General features: G+C 40.7%; 1 protein-coding gene across 2 annotated transcripts in view; it reads left to right on the plus strand.

Annotated features, from left to right (window-relative positions):
* LOC143297246 (spermine oxidase-like) overlaps nt 1-18,747 on the plus strand; it is a 60,396-nt gene that overhangs the window by 13,965 nt on the left and 27,684 nt on the right. For both annotated transcript variants that reach the window (XM_076609496.1, XM_076609489.1), the window contains exon 2: nt 2,716-3,618. In XM_076609496.1, the coding sequence (XP_076465611.1) occupies nt 2,716-3,618 (903 nt within the window). The remainder of the gene's footprint in view (nt 1-2,715; nt 3,619-18,747) is intronic.

The following is an 18,747-nucleotide window of genomic DNA, read 5'->3' on the forward strand; positions in this document are numbered from 1 at the left end:
GACCAGTCTCTGAAACTGAGGGTTGGGTCAACATGAACTGCAGCTTTGACAGCAACATGATAGTTTGTGAAACAAAGGAACAGTTTCTTGCCAGCTCTACAAGCAAAGAGCACTTAATCAAACCTGTAACAGGCACACTAAAAAAAAAAAAAAAGGCTTTGAAGCATTTTAAGCAGTTGGTGATGCTCTTTCCCAGATAGAAAAAAACAGCATTGGAAAACAAAGCAGACTACTGGGAGTCCCTGTTTGCGAAGATTTGCTTTTTATGCGAATTGGCAAATCACTTCAACTCAGAAAACACAAAGACTCAGTTATCTTCCAGAAGAGTGCTGAAGTGTTCTCCTGTGCAGACAGCAACAAACCAAAATAATCTAAACAGGAGAAGAAGCCCTGGTTGGTCTGTGTGGTGGTAGGACATGACAGCTTGAAGACACTGTGACAATTAAGATACACCCAGAAACTTGCAAACTTGCAACCAAGCAACCACCAACATAATCAGCAGCAAAGTTCCATTCCCCTACTACCAGGTTTCCAAGAATGGATGAGTACACGTGAGGAGGATTCCATCCATATGAATCCAACAGCTTGGGGTCAGGATATTTCTGATATGTTTCCTGCTCTGACAAACATTGCAGCTGCACCTGAAGAGCTTCTTCAAGCGCAATTGTAAAACAGAATGTCAGTCCTCTAAATGCTCCTGTCGTCTTCATGCAACTGTTGTGCAGAAATTGTGCATGTTGGATGTGTGGAATGTAAGACTAAGAGGCAGAGCTGTATTAACATAGGAAGATGAACAGTCTTGTCAATCAAACCATTTCGGATGGATATTTATAATCAAATTAAACTCTCCTTGAAAACAGACTTGAAAGAAAACAAAAACAAACAAACAAAAACAACAGCAAAATGTACAGGTTTGTCCTATGGTGTAAACTACAGCCGGAGATAAAGACTTATTTGTGCATACATGTATCTATATATGTCTGGCGTCTGCAGTATGATTTTTGATTCTTGATATGACTACTGTTTCCGACAGCTGGAAAGTTGTCTCTACATGAGACGAAAAAACATAACTGTTTCCCCTTTCTTTTTTGGTAGCCTTTGTTATTTTGTTGGCTTTTTCTGTAATGTGATTGTTCAGGGTATGGAGAATGTGAAAATGGGGAGATTTTTCTGTATACAGAAACTTTTATTTATTTATTTATTTTATTTTATTTTATTAAAAAAAAAATTTTTTTTGCACTATGAAAGTGGCAAGACTCCATCTCTGAGTCAGAGGAGATTAAAAGAAACTGGAAAAAAAGAGGGGATGGCGAATGGCTATTGGAGGAAGGCAGGAGGAAGAAAAGAAGCTTGAGAGAACAAAAGAGTACATCAGGAATGAGGGCATATTATTTTGAGTTAAATATAAAAAGATCATCTGACTCTGACAAGTATTCCAGAATTATTTTCTTTCACTTGCTCTTTTTGTCCAAACGTTGCACACACACACACACAGACTGAGAGAGAGAGAGAATTCTTATGCACGAATGTTCTTTCTTCTGACAGAAATGGCCACCATACACATTAGAAGATCTCTTCCTTTTCAGTGACCTACAACTCGCGCAAATGAGTAAGAACAAACGCACGTCACGTACCTAACTGGCATGTGTTCGCACTGCTTGTATGGTCATTTTGTGTCAGAAGTAGTACGTCAACAAAAACGCAATTTTTCAAAATTAATTTTCAGTTTTTTTCCCCCATCGTAAATTGGTAGACTTTATATAGTGGCATTATACATATATATATACAAAAAACCTTAATCACGCAAAAGAAAACAACTTAGAAAGGGGTTAGTTTACAGGACAAATTTCCATTCTTACTGAACTAATCAATTCAGGGAAACAATCAGAATTTTTTCATTCTCCATTATACTTTGATTTCACTAGTTTAGGTTAGGCTTACAAGTAAATTTTTGCATATATAAAAATTCAGTTCATGATGATTTGGCTTTGTGTTCATTCAATAGATCAGAAGACTACTCCTCATTGGGCATCTTACAAGTGGACTTCTTGTGCAACCATACAGGCCAAATAACTTGGTCCCAAAACTGGTGCTGAGGATCCTGTAACATTATCAGAATGGAGCTTTAGCTTACTGGCAAACAATAGAAAAAAGAGTATTATATTAAATGTACTTTAACCATGTCAAATTCTCATCTTACCTAACCAATGTTCTCAAAAGTAAATGAAGATGAAAAATTCAAACTTTGTTAAATTTGGTGAAAAGATTGCATTAAATATAACATTATCACACTGAAGGTGAACACTGAACTCGCCACAACTTAAAAACAAGCTTCCCTACAGCTTGAGAGTCCAACATCCAGGTCTTAGATTATCTGTGACAAGAATGTAAAGTGTCCCATGACACTTAAGACCCCAAGGTCTATTTAACAGGTCACTCCTGTGACCTACAGCTCCATGTGCCCAGAGTGGAATGACAGTACTTGAAATGCACTTCCCAACACATTGTCTTTTACCAAAAATCAAGTTCAGACTAACTTAAACTTTAAGTCAAAGTAATATAGCCAAGCCTTTCAAAAATTCTTCCCTTCGCCAGCAGGCAGCACTATCAATGACATCAACCAAAGCTTTATTTTATGACAGTAACTTTCAATAGTTTTATTGTACATAAATTACTAATTGCAGAATTTTTATTGCACACATATATGATGTGCAGATGAAGAAGGCAACAAAGCAGAAATGGGAGCAAACTGGATTCATGGAGTGGAGAACAACCCCATCTACCAGATTGCTGATGAAAACCGCTTACTGCAGTTGCGTCACAAAGATAAGAGTTTACGCAGCAAGAATGTTTTTGTGGAAGAGAATGGCAATGTCATAAATGACAGGCTGGTGAAAGAAGTGGATCTTCTGTATGGCTTACTTCTCACTCAGTGTGAGAGTTTTTTCACTGATGGGCTACCAGTACCAGAAAATGATGACTCGGTGGGAGGCTTTTTGCAGAGGAACTTTGATGAAAAGATTGGTCATTATGCAAATGGGGAACGTCATGTACGTGAGTTGATCTTTGGCCACAGAAAACTGTTAGAGTGTTGTATTAGTGGTTGTGACAGCTTGGATGAGGTCGCATTACAAGACTTTGGCAGCTATGAGAACTTGCCTGGCATTCACTACACCATTCCACCTGGGTTTGATACCATTCTTGACATTCTGTGTAAAGAGATCCCCAAGGACAACATTGCATTCAACTCCTCAGTGACCTGTGTGAACTGGGACTTGGGGCCTGAATCCAAGTACCCAGTCTGTGTGGAACTGAAGAATGGTGAAAAACACTATGCAGACCATGTGATTGTGACTGTACCTCTTGGTATCCTGAAAGTAGCCTGCGATCGAATGTTCCAACCTGGTCTGCCTTCAGAAAAAGTACAGGCCATAAATGGATTAGGCTATGGAGTTGTGGACAAAGTATTTCTGGAGTTTGACCAGCCGGTTGTGGATTCAGATGTGTTTCGTCTCAACATTCTCTGGGATGATGACCTGCCACATGAATCTGAATTATGTCAGTCTTGGACACGAAAGATTTACTCTTTTGAGGTGGTACATGAACACATTCTTGTTGGTAAGTATGGAACCTTTTTTATGACTTCTTTGGGAAAAAGGTCCAACTTGATAGAAATGTTGTATGACTTTGTGTATAGTGTATGTTTGTATATTATATAGTAATAATGATAAATATGATAGTATTAATAATGATAATATTAATATTATGAACCAGTTGAGTGCCTATAACACGACAGCTGATGTCCTGTGAAAAGTGTTAAAAGATGTCCACTAACGTCCTGCATGTAGTTTGATTTTTCCTTCATCGGAGTTTGGTACACTGAACATAAACAGACTGAATGATTAGTTTAATAATAATTTTTTTTTATTAATATGTTTGGATTATAAACATACAATTTAAGTGAGCATTTGTCAGGTAGAAGACCGCTTTTTTTCTCCATAATGATTTGTTAACTGGGCCACTTGGAGCACATGTGAAAAAAGGCTTTGTCTGGTATGCCAAACAGGCATTGGACACTATCACACTTTGTCAAGTGAAGGCAGTGGTCCCAGTCACCGGGCTGAATCAACTTTGCAAGCTGCGCTGATGGTTATGTAAGAGTATAACGATGAGAGTTGGATCTGTCTTGTCGTATGATTCATTTGTACTCAAAGGTGATGACAACAACAGTGACTAAACTGACAACATCTGACACTTTCTTCAGTTCATCTGTCCAATCAGACATCATTTCTGAGTGAGTGACCCTGACTAACACGGAAGGTGCGGTACTTTCACATAATTTAAGAAGAGGGGTAGGAGAGATAGAGGAGTGCTGTAAGATGATACATGGAAGTTTTTGATGGCCAGACAAAGGGCTGGGTAAGTGGTGCAGCTGTCAGTGTTCATGTCTTTTCACAATGATTAACTGCCAGGAATGGCAACAGCTAGTCATTAGTGATTTTCTCGAAACCCAGGGTTAACAGATGATAGACTGGAATCACATGTTTTTCACTTTATCTCATTTTTTATCACTGATTAGTGGACCAGTTGAGAAAGAAGAGACAAACCGGATGCACAGCAGACACTTTCTCTGATCAGTTACAAGGGAATATCATCAAAGTACTGTCTCCTGTAAAGGGGGACACCCTTAGGTGTATGAAAAGCTTGATGGCTGACTCTCTAAGAACATGATTGACTTTTGATCTTGACCAAACTCATGTATGTCATTGCTGGGACAGTTTTTCACTTACACAAAATTTGCAAGTTGCATGTCTTCAAGTGTTGTGACTGATATCATAAACTGAAAAGCCATTTTCTTTTAATTAAAAAAAAAAGAGGGGATACTTATATATATAGCACACTATCCAGAAATCTGCTTTCTGTGCTTTACAAAAACACTTTTGTTAACATAACACATTACATCAATGTTACATACACACACCAGAATGTGACTACACACACACACATGCACACACCATGCACCACACTCCTACATGTACATTTTAACATGCATGTGTACCTAACACATAGGCACGCACAAACGTACATAAACACATGTACGCGCGTGTGCACACACACACATACACAATATACATTCATATAAATACATGCATGAAGTTATGTACACATACATATGTATACACACATAGTCAAGCACAGCTAACGCAAAGGAAGTGGACCTGCCACAATCAAACTTATTGCTGAGGGAAAAGGTGAGTTCTGAGACGAGATTTAAAAGATGCAAGGGAATCAATCAGAATGACGGAGGTTATCAGGGTGCTTGTTCCACGTCTTTGGCAATTGAAAAAAAAAAGATCTGTGTCCATAGGTCTTACTTCTGACATGAGGTATCCTGAGAAGTCGAGTATCAGAGGAAGAACAGAGCTGGCAAGACGGAGTATAGATATGGAGGAGTTCAGAAAGATACTTGGGGCCAGATCCGTTGACTGCAGAAAAGGTCAGAGTGGATAGCTTATACTTATAGTCTGTTCAATCAGAGACAGGCAACCAGTGGAGAGACTGAAGGAGGTCAAATTTAGAAGCTCTGCAAATGAGTCTGGTAGTGTTATTCTGAATTCGTTGGAGTCTGTCTAATAGATATTTGGGAAGGTTGACCAAAAGAGAGTTGCAGTAATCCAGTCTTGAGAGAACCAGAGCGCATACAAGTGTCTTGGTTGCATTGGTTGAGAGATAGTGGTGGATAGAACTGATTCTGTGCAGTTCCAAATAGGCACCTTTTCAGATATTCGAAATGTACTGTTGGAAGGAAAGAGACTGGTCAGGGATTACACCAAGACTGCGAACAGGAGAAAGTGAAATAGGTGTGTTGTTGATCAGGACAGAGTAAGGAAAGGAAGGAATGTGACGAAACTTCTTTGGACAGGCTATCATGAATTCAGTCCTATCATCATTTAGATGCAGCTGATTGAGAGTCATCCAGTCCTTTAGGCCAGCAATGCACTCCCATGTTTGAGTCACCAGTACATGTATGGCCAGCTGAAAGAACGCGTGAACTTGGAAGACCCTGCAAGCGCTTCAAGGACACCTTGAAGACAAACCTCAAAACCTGTGACATAGACATCGCTTCCTGGGAAACTGATGCCCTGACCGCTCTCACTGGAGGATGCTGTGCTCTAGTGGCATAAAGATGTTTGAAAACAAGAGAATGCTGGCCATTAATGAGAAGCGTGAGTGAAGGAAGCAGGGCTCAACTTCTGGAGATGTTTTCCCTTGCAACACCTGTGGAAAGTGCTGCGCATCCAGAATCGACCTCTTCTCCCATATGAGGACACACACCGACAGATAAGCCTGCCTGTCTACTCATCCAACGGGAGACTCCATCATCATCATCACATCAAATTTAGCTATGGAAGCTGACTGATAAAGTTGAGTGTCATCAGCAAAGCTGTCATGGGACATCGCATAATGACTGATGACATCCGACACAGGAGCTGCATACAGCACAAAAAGAACAGGATCTAGGATGGACCCCTGTGGGACACCATATTTTAAGGCAGATTCTCTAGAGTTTCAACCATTTACACACACTTACACAAGTTACAGGTATAATCAGACACTAATCATGCCATTTCCAGCTTTATTTTGTTTGTTTTTCTCTGCGTATCATTCTGTGGAGATGGAAATAGACTTAATTTGAATTCAATGCATAAGAATTATCATCCTCGCTTTGGAATGTCTGAATAGTTATCTGGATCAAAAATAATTGGGAAAAAAGCCCGGATTTCAAATTCATGTTCATTTTCTTTCACAAAAACATTTACTGATCAAGAAAAAAATGAAAAAAACAACAACTGAATCCTCAAAATTCACTGGCAAGGGGAGAGTACTTTTTTTTTTCTTTTTCTTTTTTTTCAAAATTCTCTGGCACTGAACTTCTAAATGAAAATAAAATAAGATAATTATGATAAGTTTATAAGTTTATTTATATAGCACTAAATGATTTTGCTCTGTCTGCAAAAATGCAGTAGTCCCAATGAAAATCATCCATCAAAAAACATGCAGGTTGGTCCAAGTGAGCAAACATGATGAACAATGACATGACATTGCATCAAAAGTAGATGTGTACTTAGCCCAGCGTTGATATGGCATACAATGTACATTAAAAACATACATGGCATACATGTATGCTTGCACACATATGATGTTGTTGATGATAATGATAATAATGATAATGATAATAAACATAAGTTTACAGCAAGTAGACTTAAGTGAAGAGAAGCTAGTAGACTTATCCCCGCCACTGTGGTGCTTCTGACATCATATGACCAAATTTAATATTATGGTGGTGTTTTTTTGTTGTTGTTTTTTTTTAAGCACAATAAAGATGTTATTGTATTGGAGGTAGTAACACCGTTTAAATCATGTTTTGTGTTTTTTTTTAATGTTTCGATTTAAGAAATTCTTTAATTCTTAACGGTAAAGGAGACGTTGCCATCGCCTCAGGCACACTGCAACATTTAGCTGTTTTCTCAAGATCTGCACAGACAAGCCTAGACAAGGCTGACCAAAACACAGTGAAATGGTTGATGCAATTTTTCTTTTATGTTCATTCTAGTTATTTCTGTGTCCACTTTAGAATATTTATATGCAGTAAACATGTTGATGCTGTTAGTGTAGTTAGTGTCACTGTATGTTTTCTATCCAGAATTTGTATTTCTTTTAATTTGGGAACAAAAAAACAAGGTCATAGACTCATACTGTCTTCATAACAAACAGAGTGTACGTTCTGGCAACTGGGAAGCTGTAATTTGTTTTCAGGTTCGGAATGAGCCTCAGTGAACTAATCCATTAATAATCCAGAAACAGGTTTTATTCAGAAGTCTTAAACCTATTATTGTCATCACTGTGAAGATTTTTTCCCCACTAAGTTTACTAAGTACTATGTTTAAAAGCCAAATTTGGTTTTGTCAGACAAAGTATTTTTAGAGAAAATGGCAATGTCAAAGTTTACCACACACACACACACACACACACACACACACACACACACACACTTTGTTCGCACAAGTGAGTCGAAAAGTATGGGTTTTTTTTACATTCATATATATATATATATATATACATATACATATATATATATATATATATATATATATATATATATATATAAAGCTTCAATGAAAATGATGCCATAAAAAGATTGTTTCCATACTTTGTACTATGTGTTGTTCACCACAACAAGACTGGTGCAAATCGATAAACATCTGGCTACAACTGGCATAGATCTTGTTTAGTTGTTACAAGTGACTGCCATTTAAAAACAATTGATTTGTACATGATTAACCTGATTTTCATAATGAACCAAATGATCATAACCAAATCAAACAGATGTGGGTAAAAGATAAAATCGGCAAAAAACAAATGTTAGAATTTATGAACTGAAAACTTCAAAACTGATCTGTAAGATAACAAATTAGTTGGGGACAACATATAAAATTTTCTCCCTTCTTGAATTCTTTAGTTCTTATGCTGTCATATGGTGAGATGATGGAAGTATCCCTTTTTTTTTTTTTTTTTTTTTAATTTGCTCACACTGATGACTTGTAAACATTATATCAAGGAAAGCACGAAGTGTTTGAAACAGATTAACTTCAGAATGTTATATAACCACAATAGGGCCCCTTTGTCTAATTCTGTTGTCTGCCTTGTGACTGAGACGGAACTGGGTCAAACGCCATCATTAACACACACTGTTAACGTGAACCAGTCACCACAAAAATAACTCACCTGCTCGCAAGTACAGCAACACACACTGCTTTTATTGGTTGCAGTGGAGAGTGGAAAGGTCAGTTAAGATATATTAGCTCATAAGCTCGGGTGCTTACTCTTGCGGATGATGGCCTGGTCTTCAAAACTTCGAAAGATGCTCAGGAAAGAACTAAAGCCGTCCAGAAACAACTAAACAATATTGCTCAATGGTGCAAAGACACAGGATCTTCCATCAATCCAGCGAAAGCCCAAACGTTGCTGTGCACCCTCAACAACAAAACCGCGAGCAAATCACCACCTTCTGTGTCATTCGATGGGATTCAAATCGAGAAAACTGAATGCCTACGCTACCTGGGAATACACTTCGACAGGATGCTGACCTTCAGAAAACATACGGAAAATACTGTTCTCAAATGCAAAAAGGCCTTTCAGTCTTAAAAGCAATGGCAACCAAAGGTATTGAACAACGCCACCTCTTCCTGCTATACCAATCACTCGTCCTCAGTGTGATCGACTACAGACTTGGGCTAACAACACTGTCTCAAAGCAACCTCCTAAAATTAGAAAGAGTACAAAATGAAGCAATGAGGCTGATCCTTGGAACAACAAAAGACACGCCCACAGAAACCATGCGATACCTGCTTGACCTTCCTTCAGTGCAGGCCAGAAACAAGTTAGATCAGGTCAAGACCTACTTCAAAGCATTAGAAAACCCTCAAAACCCACTGCATGACGCAGTCAAAGAACCAAAAGGCAGCCGTCTAGGACGAGGAAGATCATGGATGGGGCAAGCAGAAGACACAATCCAGCTAGTATGCCAACTACAAGACCTGAAAGAAACAAAAGAATGGGAGAAAAACCCGAAAACCTCAACCATCTATTCAACACAGCCATTTCACCCACTCTAGGAAGACATTATCGGGAATGGCCAGAGGGCAAAACTGATGCGGAAGTGAAGCTACTCATAGAAGAAAACAGTAAAGAAGAGGACATCATCATATACACAGATGGCTCAGTCACCAAAGACCAATCTGGTTGGGGATTCACTGCGAAACAAAATGGAAAAACAATTTGGGAAGAGAATGCTGCCTACAAAGTCACAACCTCCAGCCTAATGATGGAAGTTGAAGCTGCGACACATGCCCTCCAGTGGCTATCGTCCATCCATACGCCCGGAAACCAACATGCCATGATTCTAATCGACTCAATGAACCTCATACAGAAAATTGAAAACGGAATGGGAAGCCCAGAGTGGCATAAGGCGATGCACAACTTTCAGATTAAAAAACTCACATGGTCATACTGCCCGGGACATGCAGGTGTTAAGGGAAATGAGCGAGCTGACAGACTTGCTGGTAACGCAACACCAACGAGCGGCCTACATCTAGGAAAATCGGAAATCCTCAGAAAAGTCAAAGAATATCAAAAAGAACAGGTGCAAGGCCATCACACCATCGATCGTCTCAAAGAAATAAAAGCAGAGAGAGGGAGCGGCCGCAAGACTAACATGAAAGGTAGAGCATGATGCTTAGCAAATCAAACAAATATCGGCATCATTTCCAAACCAACGTTGCGCAAATTTCTTCAAAACGGAACAGAGTCTCTGTGGGCTTTTCCAAATACAATAGACTGAGCAACACACTAGACGCCACGTTCTTGGCATCAGAGATCTTTTCCCATCCCTCTTGCGGCCAATCAGTGGCAGCCTCTGTGCATGTGTGTGTATGTGTGGGTCTGTGCTTTTGAGTGCGTTTGTGCATGCGCGAGAGTGTAAGTGTACACAAGTGTCAGGAGAGTTCTGTGCGCGCGCGTGTGTGTGTGTGTGTGTGTGTGTGTGAGGGGAGGGGGGGGGGGGGGTAGAGTATGAGGTATGTGAGTGTATGCATGCCTACACTGTGGGAGCAACAGGATATTGGAACATATATATATATATATATATATATATATATATATATCTTTGTATATATGTGTGTGGGGTTGGGGGTGGGAGATATGGGCGTATGTGTGTGTGCCTGTACAAGTAAGTGTTCATCTCTGTGAGTGTGTGTGTGTGCTGTGGAAGCTGCGATATGTAGACTAGAAATGAGTGTGTGGAGGAGGGGGGTAGAGGAGATGCAGGGTAATGTGTGTGTGTGTGTGTGTTGGAGCTAATGTACGTTTATATGTATTTGACTGTGCTTTCATATCTGTGAAACTGCATGTTTGGTGCATATCTGTTATGCATGTGTGGGTGTATGTGTGAATGTGTGTCTTCATGTTTTACATTTATTTGCTTATTTATCATCATTGTTGTCTTATTTATTTTTTATTATTATTATTTTATTAGTATTATTATTATTACTACTACCTTTTTCTATATTATAATTATTATTTATTTATGTAAGCTTATCTATTATTTATTCCCCTTTTTTTTCTCAAGGCCTGACTAAGCGCGTTGGGTTACGCTGCTGGTCAGGCATCTGCTTGGCAGATGTGGTGTAGCGTATATGGTTTTGTCCGAACGCAGTGACGCCTCCTTGAGCTACTGAAACTGAAACATAACGTCATTGTGGAAATTGGGTGCCACTCCAAAAATTCAAAATTATCTAAGGCCCCAATTGGGGCCCTTCTTCTGAAACTGTTGTAAACAGTAGGGTCCCGACTGGGTCCTTTCAAAATCCAGAGTGATTTAGAATAGCTTGTGCTGCCCACCTCTCTCCTGCCTCAAATTGTATGAAGCTCTGTGATCGCAAGCCCCCATCCCCCTCCTCCCCCACAGTTTTGCAACTGATTATTTTAAAATTGTTATTGAAAGAAATAAGATTAGAATATTTGAAGTAGTTTCATTATGCTTTTTATTTTACAAGTTGCAAAAACATACACATGTATACATCTTCTCTCAAAATCTTACCTTTGACAAGAAGAATGCAAAATGATGTCACTGGTAATTTTTGATCAACATGTGGACCTTGGAAGTATACAATGTATCATTATATTCCTAGTAATCCTACACTGTTATAACAGTTCCAAAGACACTAAAGAAGTCCTGGCTTTTTTCATTTTAAACGAAAAAAAAAAAAAAGATCTTCGTAAGTTTGTTCTGTCACATATTTAAAAAAGACACAAAATTTTTTGGTATTTCCAAATCATTCAAATTGATTTAGATTAAGTTAACACAACTTTCCCCCATTAAATTTTCTATTTCCAGAAAAAACAAGTTTTATCCTTCTTTCATCTTTGTTAATGAAATAGGTCATGTTTTCAAGCACAAAAGTGTACAACAACACAAAAACAACAGTGAGATGCAACCAAATACTACAACTGCACACCCAAAGTGAATTATTTCTGGGAGGCTGGTTTTATTACGAACTGAAAGAAATATGCAACGTGAATAAACAGGTCCCTTGTTCAGTGCTGTTACCTACCTTTTTTGTGTGTGTTGTGTTATATATATATATATATATATATGTGTGTGTGTGTGTGTGTGACGGGGTGGTAAGGTGGTGTTAGAGAAGGTGAAGACAGGTAGAAGGTGTTTGCAGAAGAGAGCCGCAGCCAGGCAAGGTAGACTCGGGAAGGCGGTGCGCTGGTTTTTCTTCTTTTATTCTCTCATTCTTCCAGACCAGGAGAGTTCTCTATTTGTCTGGCACTCGCTCACTCCTTATATTCAGTTCCGCCGAACCGCAAAGCCAGCGCCGTGAAGCGACTCGCGAAACCGCCCTCCGCGAGCCTCGAGGTGTGTGTTTGACCAAATTTAGCGGCTTCTGACTTACGGCTCGGGGAAGTAACATAGACATATTATATATCACAAAAAACTACAAGAGACGAGCATTTTCTTAAGCTAAACCATTTTCTACAAAAATAATGTAGTTAAAAACTATAAACAAAAAGAGTCATTGAATGAACGAGCTTTTAACGAGTTCATGTATCATTTTTGTACATTACAACAATTAATACGTCGCGATATGTAATTGCAACAGTTAAGTAACTGAAAATCCTGAATTTCCAACTGTATAAAAATCATCTATAGAATCTGCTTCTAGAGTAAAGATTGTTTATGTCAAAATTCAAGAGAAAACTCAACGGACAGCTCCCGTGTCGGCACCGCTTGGTGTTTTTGGCACTTGCGATCGACAATGAAATACTTCGTTTAAACCATCTACAACACAACTATACATGTATGATATGAATCAGATTGATAACAGAAATGCAAAAATCTGCAAGACACGCTATAAAAATGTCTGCGTATTGTAAAAACGTATTTTTCTCAAATCGACACTGACGAATTCCAATGGCTTGAAGAAGAGAGTTTTGTGGGGCCGAAATGCTGTCAGACATTTCGTACTATCGCATGCCTGTAACTTAGGTGTACACGGAAAGCAGTACACGAAAAGAAAGCTTAATCATTTACATTTTAATGCACAATCTAAATTCCACGGCAATTATATCAATTTATAGAAAACGAAGGTATTTTGTATGTTTGAACTGAGTGGATTTCGAAGATGGACAAATGAGTGGTGAGGAGGTCTTAATTTATGAATTTTGGTAAAAGGGTTTAAAGAATTGATACAATATAAGAAATATTCATTTGAATCAATCCTGTTATGGATCTATCCTGTTAGCAAAGCCACTTTTGTCATGAACCCTGCCTGAGTGGTATGTAAAGGGGTTACAAAAAGAATTACTGAATTTACAGGATAAAAAGGGGGAAGGATAGAAAGATCCTCACACGGGCCAGGGGCAGAAAGAGGCCTTTTACATTTTTAAAAATTGTTTTATTACAATATTATGAGAAGTAAAGAAGAAGAGAAGATAAGAGGGCAGCAATGTACGACACTAGCCTTTGGGGCTACACAATGAGAGAGAGAGAGCAGGCCACAAGGAGGCTCCGGTAAAAAGTGACCAGTGTTCACATGCTTCGCCTATTTATGCAAGTCATGTGAACTGCAAAGACACCCAGGTGGGTCAGTAAGTAAACTGGTCGAGTATGGCCAAAATTGACCAAAATTTTGTTTGTTGTCAGATGTTCAGTGATAGATTTCTAATTGATTCCTGAACCAATTTACGTCAGATTGTATGCAAAACAAAGACTGCAACACTACCTTTCTAATGAGTATGGAATGAAGTGTTGATTATTTAAGATGAATTCATCATTTTAATTTAAGTTACCTGGAAGTGATTGTTTTAACGAGTTCATAGCTGGAAATACCAAACTGCGTTAATCAGTTTAACATAGGTGAACACTAATGGTATAGATTTCAAGAAGGAATTGCGAAAAATTTGTCACGGTCGCTAAGCCAAAACTTATTTCCCCTTTCCCAACCCTTCCTAACTAATGACACCACCACACTATGACACTAACAAAAACAAGATAATACGGAGCCACAGATAAAGGAAAACAAATATGTTTATACTCAAACAACCAATTATAATGAAAGGAAAGAAAATACATATAAACAGTTGATCCACACACACACGCACACACATGCCCTTGCACACACACAAATCACGAAATAAAGTCAGCCAGGCATTGACACCAATGATGGTAGAATCACTGACGATGTCAGTGAAAACAATGACGACGAAGATGCAGCGAAGACGACGACGATGATGAAGTGAAGGCAACGATGATGACAACCACAGACAGTGACGACGGAGTGAAGACATCGATGACGGCGGCGACAGGGGCGCAGGCTAGGATGATAGCAGCAACAGATGATGAAATATGCCTGCAAAGCATGCCCAGACACAACATACACGCTCTGTGTTCACAAGGAGGATGCACAAGTAGGTGACGTCTTGTTCCTCGCCTCAGCTAAACACAACTACAAGCGATGACAGCAACGGCCGCAGCAGCTACCTCATAGAGAGAGGCAGGAGACACTTCAGAACAAAAGAAAACCTGGACTTGACCCACTGATCAAACCAGCACACAGAACCAGCGCCAAGACAAGCTTGCCAATGTCATGGACAGTAGGTCGACCAGATGGCTAGGCACTCAGCTACCCGAAATTTGTCATTAACTTAAGGATAGTAGGTCCATGAGAATAACTATTCCAGAAAGAAGGAAAAAATAAAATAAAATTTTTTAAAAAACTACTGGACTCACTAGTCGATGACCCTGACCCTTCTCAAGGCCTGACTAAGCGCGTTGGGTTACGCTGCTGGTCAGGCATCTGCTTGGCAGATGTGGTGTAGCGTATATGGCTTTTGTCCGAACGCAGTGACGCCTCCTTGAGCTACTGAAACTGAAACTGAAACCTGACCCTTCAACTGAACAAAAAGAAAAGTCAGAATGAAGACAAACAGCAACACATGAACACGACATCGAACAAAAAGAAAAAAAACATCGCCAATCTCACATGACAAACTCCACATGGATGACGTTGATATTCATGCAGTTACCAATGGTTTGACGTTAATAATTCTTTGTGCACTGAAGTCTACTTTTTGGCACCACATCACCACGTGAAAGACAAAAGTTGCAGACAAAAAGCATACAAAGCAGTCGGGTCAGTTTGATGCAGAATGCTCAGTAAAACAAAAGCTTTACCTTCTGAGTAAAGCAGCTTGTAAATGTAACCTTGATACTCCACAATCATGACATTGATTACCCTGAACACAGTTACTTCCCTGCATCACAAATACAGCAGCAAGCACACGTGCGGAATACACAAATTATGACTACATTCTTTTTTTTTTCTTCTCTTTTTTTTTTTAATTTTTTTTTTTAAAGGCAAGATGACAATTCATCTTCCCAGTGTCGAGAAGCAGAATGGCCTAGCTGTATAAAATTTCTAGAATCAGAAAAAGAAAAATAACAGAACAAACACATCTTTTGCTCAGTGTGGCAATTCACCCACCTCAAGATTTAAAACAGTATGTTTTAAACCAACAAACAAAACCTCACACTGAGCAGGAATTGCAAACAAACCAGGACTTGCACCAGCACCAATCAGGATCTCACAACCGACTCAGATAATCAGCGACCTGCACCAACACCAATCAGGATCTCACAACTCAGATAATTGGCCACCACATTTTCCCTGCTGGGAATAGCCTGGACCTTGAACTGAAAAGGTTGCAGCTGAAGAGCCCAGCGAGTGACTCTTCCACTTGCCGACTTCATCTTGTCCAGAAATTGTAGGGGTGAATGGTCTGTCTGAACAATGAATGGGGTCTCATAAAAGTAGGACTGAAACTTCTGAATCCCCCATACCACTGCCAAACAATCAGTCGGATAGTTCTTTTCAGCTGAGCTCAGCTTCCTACTGGCACAAGTCACAGGGTGTACTCCATCTTCATGCTGCTGCCACAGCACCGCACCTAGACCCACATCAGATGCATCAGTTTGCAGCACAAACATCTTCCCTGACACGGGCAGGCGACAGATAGGGGCATTACAAAACTGATGTTTCAAGGTCTGGAAAGCCTTCTCAAACCTTTCATCCCATGGTACCCGAGATGGCACGGAGGCCTTGGTGAGGTCAGTCAAAGGTTTGGCAATGTCGGAAAATCGAGGCATAAATCGCTGTAGTAGCCTACCAAGCCCAGAAAGCTGCGAATCTTCTTCTTGGTTGATGGTCTGGGAGCTTCCCTGATTCGTTCCATCTTGTTGTGGTTTGATTTGTCCTTCCCCTATGCGATAGCCAAGGTAAATGACTTCACGTCCTCCAAGTTCACACTTAGCAGGGGTTGCAGACAAGGAGCACTCCTGTAGTCGTCAAAGAACTCTTTCCAGCACTCTCAAATGTTGCTGCTCGTCAATGGTGAAGTTGTCCACATCGTCAGTTTGAAGAGGCTGGAGAAGTTTCCTCATCATTCTTGTGAACACAGCCCCAGAAGTGCACGAGCCAAATGGCATTACTTTCCACTGGAAGTGGCCCTCTGGCGTAGAGAATGCCGTCTTGGGTCGATCGTTTTCAGCCATAGGTATTTGCCAGTACTCCCTTCACCATGTCAATCTTGCTGAAAATTTTCTTCTCCCGCAGCTTGGCAAACAGGTACTCAACATCTGGCATGGGCTCTGCATCAAACTTAGTGATCTTATTAAGGCATCTGAAATCAACCCAAAATCTGATTTTCCCATCTTTCTTCTTGACAAGCACAATGGGTGAGTAGTAAGGCGAGACTGATGGTCAATGACGCCCATCTGAACCATCAACTTCACCTGCTCCCATATGGTCTCTCACTGTGCAAAAGGCACCGGATAAGGACGTACCCTCACGGGTACTTGATTGTCAACTTCAGGCTGCATGACTCTAGGTTGGCACAGGAAGGGACATCCATCAGAACTGGCGCATACTGTTTAGTCAGTTGACACACAGGCCCACAAACTGGGAATCCATTGTCAGGATCTTTACATTTTCAGGCCCTCCGAGGGCTCAAGGGGAATGGTGGGCATATCTTTCCTCATTAAACGGGTGACCTCCTCCTTTGATCTTTCCTGAATGACCAGTGAACACAAACCTACTGGTTTCTTTGGTTGCATTTGAGGGTCCCTTTCCATGAACTTCTTCAACAGGTTCGCATGGTAAAGCTTCTCTTTTCCCTTAACATTCAGTTTGTAGTCGGCCTATCCAATACGCTCCAACACAGTGTATGGCCCCTGCCATGACATCTCCAGCTTGTTTGCCTTGGTAGGTTGGAGTACCAGAACTCCTTATCCAGGCTCCATGATCCTTGTCTTGGCTTTCATGTCCAAATGACGTTTGTACCTTGCCAATGCAGTTTCCAAACTTACTTGGGCAACTGCACAGGATTCAGTGATTTTGTTCCTTAATGTAACAACATATTCCGCAGCCGTCCGTAGCTCCTGGCGCTCTGACTGAACAAACAGGTCCTTCAGCACTTTCATAGGTCCACGCACCTTCCGCCCATACAGCAGCTTAAAAGGAGAAAAACCAGTACTCTCTTGTGGCACCTTGCGATAGGCGAACAACAGTGCAGGTATCCATCTATCCCACTCCAGTGGTTTCTCCTGGGCCAGGCGATGCAGCATCCTCTTTAGAGTCCCATTGAAACGTTCGACGAGTCCATTATATTGCGCATGGTATGGGGTTGTACACAGCCCTCTGATGGACAGCAGCCTGTAGACCTCCTTTATCACTTGTCCAACAAACTGTGAGCCACGTTCGGTCAAGACTGTCTCGGGAATCCCTGTCGGCGTCCACATGTTGAAAGCAGCTTCAGCAACAGCCTCTGCCATGATCTAGCAAAGAGGAACAGCTTCAGGGTAACGTGTTGCAAAATCCACCTTGACTAAAACGTACCGTAGCCATTTCTTGATGCTGGAACAACTGGTCCAATGATGTCTAAAGCTACACGTTCGAAAGGTTCCTTAAACAAGGGCATCCTAACCAAAGGCACCTTGGGCACTCTTCCCTTGTCAACAGTCCTCTGACACTGTAAGCAGGACTGACAATGTCGACGAATGTCGTCACACATGTCAGGCAAGTAAAAACTTTCCCTTATTCTCTCACGGGTTTTGCTGATCCTGAGATGCCCGGACATAGGAATGTCATGTCCCAGAGTCAGTACAGCGTGACGCAGCTCCTTGGGAACGCACACTTGCATCGACTCTCCTTTGGGACCCTGATATTGTCACATCAACACCCCACCTTTCCTAAAAAATGATGCATGTCCGTATCCAGTGGCCGTCTTTGCACCAGAGTCACAACCTTCCCTGACTCATCACAAAGACTCATCCCCTTCTTGCATCAGAGCCAACTTGTCAGGGATGGTTTCCAAAACACATTCTTGGACAGGCAAAACCTCTCGTACCTGACCCTCCTGCCTCTTCTGAGCGCGGGATTGCACTGCACTGACCAACGCCGGGTCAGCATACACAGGGACACTCGTCCACACAGCCTCTCCAGGCCTACGTGTGAAGTTGCCGATGAGGACATCCTCCACAGGACTGGCCATCACCAGGACCCCCACCTTTCTGTTTATGAAAGGCTAGTCGATCTGTCACAGCGATGGGCAAAAGACTTTGGC

This window comes from Babylonia areolata, chromosome 2 (genome assembly GCF_041734735.1).
Source record: "Babylonia areolata isolate BAREFJ2019XMU chromosome 2, ASM4173473v1, whole genome shotgun sequence".
NCBI lineage: Eukaryota > Metazoa > Mollusca > Gastropoda > Neogastropoda > Buccinidae > Babylonia > Babylonia areolata.